This window comes from Penaeus vannamei, chromosome 19, assembly GCF_042767895.1.
Source record: "Penaeus vannamei isolate JL-2024 chromosome 19, ASM4276789v1, whole genome shotgun sequence".
NCBI lineage: Eukaryota > Metazoa > Arthropoda > Malacostraca > Decapoda > Penaeidae > Penaeus > Penaeus vannamei.
Window position 1 is genome coordinate 19,309,848 of NC_091567.1, and position 7,500 is coordinate 19,317,347.

Sequence of the window (7,500 nt, forward strand, 5' to 3'; positions counted from 1 at the left end):
ATGCAAAATTAGTTGAGCCGAGGGCTGAGGCCCTAGGCAGGGGAGATCCCTGTATTGGGTCTCAGTCTTCGTCTCCTAAGCCCCCCCACGACAGCAAAGGGCAAGGGATTGGGGGGGGACTCTCTTGATACTACACTGCCACTTCCATCCCCTGCTCCCATGTCTTAACCCCCAGACATCCTTACCTCTCGGACATACATTACCACCCATAATAGCTGTTGAATGATCTGCAATGGCTCTGCTGCAGTGGAACATTAGAGGCTTTCGTTCACACAGACCTGACCTCCGCCATCTTCTCTCCTCTTGCAATCCATCTATCGTCTGCCTCCAAGAAACCTTCCTCACACATCCTCCAGTACCACTTCCCAACTACCATTTTATGTCACTCCCTCTCTCTATATTTGCCCCTTCCATACTTGTCCATCATAAAACACCATATATCATACCTCCTTTACAAAGCACCATACCTTGCAGAGTTATCCGGATTTTCCTCAGAAATGCTCCAATACTTCACAACTAATGTTCTAAATACAGCCGATATAACCATCCCTCGAACCTCCCAACCTTATACCTCAAAATGTGTTCCATGGTGGAACCTTGAAAGCGTTTCATTTGAAGCGCGCAGCTTGGAATAGCTACCGACACAAGAGGGGCACCCCCAGTCAATTAACAGCCTTCGTATACTTTAAAAAAGCATCAGCTTTTTGTAAGTATATGAAGGCTTCGCCGTACAATCCATAACTCCATGACAAACAACTGGAAAAACTATGTATCCTCCATAACAACCTCCAAACCAATCTCTGCATTCTGGCGGCGAATCAATAAATTATCCGGAAAATATCCTCCTCATCTTGCCCCTGTCCTCCATATTCATAATAATCTCATCTCTGATCCTCGTCAAGTAGCTACTGAACTTGGTGCCTTTTTCAGCCAAGTCAGTAGTGGCTCTCATCTTTCTCCTCATTTCTCTTCCTTTAAATTGGACAACGAGCGCACTCCTATCTCCTCCCTGTCATCTACAGAACCTTATAATCCACCCTTTCTTCGGAGATCTATCATGCACTTCAGTCATGCTGCAACACCCATGAAAGCCCAGACAATATACATTACCGTATGCTACGACACCTTTCTCCTACTTCCTTATCCTTCTTTCTTTCAATATTCAATAACATATGGACGACTGGAAACTTTCCTCCCCACTGGAGAGAAGCCATAGTACTACCTTTCCTGAAACTTAAGAAAACAGGTACTTTTCCCCAAGACTACTACCGCCACTTACAAGCTGCCTATGCAAATCAATGGAGAGGATGATAAATTTCAGGTTAATGTGGTACCTAAAATACCACAATCATTTCGGATTTCTTTGCGGCAAAAGCACAGCTAATCCACTAGCCTATGTAGAAACATTAATCACATCAGCATTTGCACGCCATGAGTCCATATTAGCCGTCTTTTTTGATCTCGAAAAAGCACGATACTACTTGGCGGCACCATATACTACAACACCTATCTCTCCACGGAATACGTGGAAACATGGGTGTTTTTATAAAATCCTTCCCCTCTGACCAAACCTTCCGTGTCAGATTTACCTCTTCCACTTCCTCCTCTTTTCCTCAATTTGAAGGTGTCCCACAAGACAGTTTACTAAGCATCACACTGTTCCTAATAGCTATTAACAGATTAGTTTCCGCTTTACCACCAAGAATCCGTTTATCACTGTATGTAGATGATCTAGCCATCTTCGCCTCTGGCCTTTCCATAAAATCTCTCCATCAACTTATCCAGTCGTCAATAACATCAATCTCTTCCTGGGCTACCAACAATGGCTTTTGTTTCTCTACCTCTAAAATCTGCTCCATCCATTTCTCTTGTTCACGTATAGGCTCCCAATCTCCACTCCTTTATGATTGGCACGAGGTCAACCTTTCATCCTTTCAACACGACTCTTACATCTTAGCAATTAGATTGGGAAAGATAAGAGGGGGGAGATCCCCCGCCTCGGGTCTCAGTCTCCAAAGCCCCCCACAACAACAACGGGCAAGGGATTGGGGAGGGGCGAAGGAAAAGGAAAGGGGGAGTAGAAAAGACCAAGCAAAATTAGTTGAGTCGAGGGCCAAGGTTTAAAGGTCAGGATGATCCCCAACAATGGGCCTCAAGTCTCCGTCTTATAATCCCCAGGACAACAACGAAAACGGGATGGGGAAGAGGACAATAATACGAAATCTTAAATACTACATCTTTATAAAAAATACCACGTGACAAAGATGGGATGTAAAGTTATGGAAAATTTGAATATAGTCTAGCTCTTTACAACTATTCCATACTTTCATCGAAGAGGATACTCTGTAGCCAAGATCTAATAGATTTCCAGTTTCACTTAGCATACTTGGCCATTGCAGTGATGTTTGTGATGGTGGATGGTTAATGGTTAATTTGAATGCTAAAGATGACCCATGCTTGGCAGGTACACTTTCTTCAGTATGTAAAATTGGTCTGATTAATAAATTAGCCTCAACATCAACCATATCAAGTTCACGCTTTAATAACAACTTGCAATTTCAAATACAGGAAGATTTTATTTATATATGTATAAAAACAATGGGGCACATCCTAATGGATCACCATACTACAAATATTGTTGAAATCCACTAAATCTCCATGCCTTGGATTCAACATTAGAATTCTAAACAGGATTTTTACTGAAAGTGAGTAAAACAAGAATATATTTAGAAAAATGTATAAGCAAAACATTTTATGATACTGATATATGTTTTACTACTTATATGGAATATTCTCTAGGGAAAGACATGGGAATTCCACTGAATACCTGGTTTCTTGGTTAGAACTTAATGACTGATTTACTTTAATTATGACAAATGACATACCTACAAAATCTGGTATGTATTTAGTATGAAGTACACATCTAAAGATGTTTACAGCTTCACTACCATCAATCTGACAATGAAACAAGTTAAATATAGTATAGACACACCAGCATTATATATGACACCTAAAGCTAAAAAATCCTTTTTTTCTTTTTTTACACAATTGTCCTTATGAATATATAAAATACTTTATTGTACTTGATGTCAAAACTAACTTTTCACTTAAATGTTTGTATCTGTCTGCACCTACACATAGGTTAATGAGTAGTTGTGTCTTGTTAATAATTTCATTTTCTGTAACCATTGAACAAAACTAGGATTTCTCTTTCTTCAAATAATATATTTTTTTGCATATTTTCAGCAGCTACAGATAGCTTTTACTTCTCATTACAGTTTCAATACTTTCCAAAAGAATATCATACTAATTCAAGTGAATTTCAAAGAACTCTTATATAAATCTGTAACACCTTACAGAAATACTGACACTAACATGCTTCCATCATCCCTATTATCTCTTACTTCTTACTTCTTCCCTCTTCCTCTCCCTCTTCCACTGTTTCCTCTACTGCTGGGTAATCCTTTGCCTTTTACTTTGCCAATTTCTGTCACCTTCTTTTGTCCACCCTTCTTGATCTGTGAATAAAGGTATAACATTTTCTTAAACATCTACTGAAATAAAATATTAGGGGGTATAGTATATGAAAAGAAATGTATAAATCAGTCAGTTTCATATATCAAACCACATACAAAACCCTTCCAATAAGTAATACTTTATGAATCACTCTGACATTACAAGAAACTAGCCTTAATCATGGCATCTGAAGCTACATCATCGGTGTCCTCTTCATCTTCCTCTACTTCTTCCTCATCATACATGTCATCTCCACCCCTGTTTCCCTTCTTTTTGGATATTTGTACAGAAACATATGGACTTGGCTGGCTTTCTTTGTTATAAAGGCGTGTGAAGGCAGCTTTGACCTAGAAATATCACATAATGGTTCATTCTGTTTTCCATAATTGTAGGTAACTCTAATTGAGGTAATATCTTAAATTTCATTATGTTAATAAGACTGTATGATTAATGATTAATGGCTAAAAGAAATGATATGTGCTAGATACCCGAGGTCATAGACCCATGGTAAATTAGTGTGGGAAAAGGATTAAAAATAGGATAGTATGGTGGTGAAAAAGGTAAAGAGCAAATGAAGTAAGGCAGGGATTAGCATAAGAGGGAAGGGGATTAAGGGTGAAGGGGAATTAAATTAAAAGGAGGGTATCTATGTGTCTGAGGAAGGAAGAGGGAACAATGGGTGCCTGAGAAGTAGGAAGAGAAGAATCCAGGGAATCAGATAAGGGCCCAAGGAAGGGTTAAGTATCAGAAATAACATCAGGAAGGGAAGGATCTGGGATGGTACACTTGTGATAGATGGGAGTTATATAAGCAACCAAGAGGGAGCAGAAGAGATAATGGGAAAGAAGGGGGATGGTGCAAATGGATAAGGGGAGGATGGTATAAGTTGGGAAAGGGTGGGAGAAAAGAAGGGTAGGGGGAATATGATGAGGATGAGGATGGATGTAGAAGGAATAAGAGTAGAGAAATTGAAGGGTGGATGAAGAGCAGCATTCCCTTGGGTCAGGTTAAGAAAATTTTGGATGTCCCTAAGAGTTTCTGGATGGGAGTTGGGTGGAAAGGTTAGAGAAACAAAGGTTTTTTAAGAGAAGAAAAAGAAGAGGGGTGGAATGTTTAGATTGCTTGGTGCAATATGTAAAGTGAGAAGGAAGGATGGTAAGGGATACGGAAAAGAGATACTGGGGGAGATGCTGAAATCAGTAGCAAGAGAAAATATTTGATGGTGTGCTTCCTATATGGACTTACATAGAGTGAGGCCAAGTTGAATCTTAGAACTGCTACCACAGAATCAGACTTGAAGGTAGGTTAGCTTCTATAAAATACTTCATACAAGCACCTACAAGTGGCACACATTCATGAATGTGCAGGGCAATCTGAATGCTTTTACTACTAGGTTGAACAATAGAGGGCAGCAGGTTGTTGGGTGACAGTGCTTAGCAAGGTAGCTAAAATGCAAACATTTCCAAAATTGACGAGGGAGGGATAAATATAATTAAACAGAGCAGGACTCTCTATCTATATAAACTTTATGGGAGAAGGTCATATCTATGAAAGGTAATCATGACAATGTAGGCATAAAAGTTGGTGGCCTCTTAGAGGAATAGTATAGCACTATACTGATACTGCATAACGTCAGAGGTAGGCATATACCTATATAGGCTTTTACTTGTAGCAATCTTGCAAACAAATTACTATGATTTGTGAAACAGTATTTGGAGAGATTTTTCTTTCAAAATGTAAATTAACATTTATACATGAAATAGAATTTACATAAAGATTCCCTGGCAATATGCTGTAGTCTAGCAGTACAAAGTATGTATGTAAAAAATATTATGTTAAAGTTAATTATTTTTTAATATTAGAAAAATAAGCGAAAGTCTTTTTATACTGAAAGTGATACTTCATAATGAAAATTTAAATAGATGGAAAGACAGAAATTTAAAAATTGGGTTATTGAATGCCCTTCATAAAAAGTTAAAATAGTAATAATGTGACCTCCATGCACTTCTGGTAAAAAAATGGAAACTGCCAATCACATGCTTCATAAGTGTTTGGACAACTCACCACGCCTTCCAATCCAATTGTTTTTGATTAATAATTTGCAAAGATTATGTATGCAAATGACTGAATACAACTCTAAGCAGTTTCCCCATACATACCCAACAACCATTTTTGAAAGAGGGTTTAGTCCTTTTAAATGAGAATGATGCAAACAACTTAGCCTCATGTGCTTTTTATATATGGACTGTCAAAAAAAAAAAAATAAATAAATAATAATTACTAATGCTTTAATAAAAAAGATAAAAACAAATAAATAAGAAAAAAATAGGGATGGGATGAGGATAAAAATTATATAAAAGCAGCACAATTCTGTATTCTATAATGGTAAATGCATTAAAGGATGAGGGTGGGAGGAAGAGAGCAAAGTGTGGAGTAAGGTAGTACTAGTCAGAGGAAAACAACAAGGATGAATAATATTTAGAGAAGGGATGGTATAAAAAGAAAGACTGTGCAGGAGGAGATGGAGTGGAGGGTGTTGGGAAAGAGGAAGGGATCTATTCTGAAGGTTGAGTAACAGCCCAGGTGGATGATTCCAAATGGATCATGTTGGCAGCAAGCATCAAGAAAGGGGTAGTAGTAGCAGTGGTTAGAACCGTAATCAAATTAGAGGTAGGGCTTGGGAAACCAGAGAAGGCCATTTCAGTTAGGCTTGCTCATGAAGGGGTAATCCCCAATGCCCCTAATATGGGTACAAAATCTTCATTATTGGCCATGGTGGGTCTGAAATATGTGGGGAAGACACAAGGGAATATTATGCCCATGGCTCTCTGAGGCCATTCAGCACCAACACAAAGCCAGTCTTTCATCCTTTCAACATGACTCTTATACCTTAGGAAGTGGACAAGAGAGGGGATTGAAGAAGCTAAGGAAAAGGAAAGAGGAAGAACAAAAAAATTAGCAACCCATGGACTGAAGCCCAAGGTAGGGGCGATCCTAAACTGTGGGCCTCAGTTTCCCTTTCGTATACTCCTGCATCATAAGAACATGCATTGGTTTAGGGGGGATATCATATGATTATATACAGAAACGTTAGGTATGCTACTAACCTTGCTATCAACCCTACTCATTGGATCCTTGCTTCCCGGCCACTGACTAAGTTCTAACAAGGATTCCAGGTCCTCTCGCAAGAGATCATAGGTGGTCATAGCTTTTACAGCATCTTGTACACCATCTTGCCCATGATGGATTAAGGGGTTGATCACAGCATTTCTCAGATGCCCACAATAATCCATTCCAACATCTAATTTAGAACCAGAAATCCTGCAGTATACAATGGCAATTTTAATAATTTTTAAATTGTTTTTGAAAATTACAACTATTCATTTATGTCATAATAAGCACCATATGTTTTTTTTCTATCTTTGTACTGGTATTTTCTTTTATTTATCTTATTTATGAAATCTTTAAGTATTGCATACTTAAGCCTCATGTGCATTTGGAGCTCTTGCATGATGCGATCAAATTTGTTGCGACGACTGTTGTTGCCCAGCCATCGTGGGAATTCAATCTGTCCAGCTAAATGCCCAGACATATATTCTCCTGGCAAAACACTGCTGAACATTGCCTAGAAAAACAAGACATCTTACTGAGTAGTACTCATACATAGTAAAATAGTAAGTGAAAAAAGAGTAATTTGCTGAATACATTTATGAAATCTATTATGTAAAAACGCAGATTATAATGCATGAAAAATTCAAATATCACTAAAATCATTAAAGAAATACATAAAGCAGTGTTCTGTAGACAGTATATAAACAAAAAATATATATTTCTGTCTCTCTCCAACATTCCTCTCATGCTTTACTTTAAATTTAACAATATTTATATACATATACACATATATGTACTATGCACATAAAGTTGATAGCTATTTTACAAGGTTCTTTCTCCCATAGGAATATTGGTCTATATTCACTTCTATGG

General features: G+C 38.0%; 1 protein-coding gene across 1 annotated transcript in view; it reads right to left on the reverse strand.

The window, feature by feature from the left end:
- Positions 1-2,224: 2,224 nt before the first annotated feature.
- Positions 2,225-7,500, reverse strand: part of LOC138865034 (replication factor C subunit 1-like) — a 6,092-nt gene continuing 816 nt past the window's right edge. The window contains exons 4-7 of the mRNA XM_070134066.1: positions 6,996-7,141; positions 6,624-6,837; positions 3,690-3,863; positions 2,225-3,518 (exon numbers count right to left, since the gene is read on the reverse strand). Of these exons, the coding sequence (XP_069990167.1) occupies positions 3,408-3,518; positions 3,690-3,863; positions 6,624-6,837; positions 6,996-7,141 (645 nt within the window). The 3' untranslated portion in view covers positions 2,225-3,407. The remainder of the gene's footprint in view (positions 3,519-3,689; positions 3,864-6,623; positions 6,838-6,995; positions 7,142-7,500) is intronic.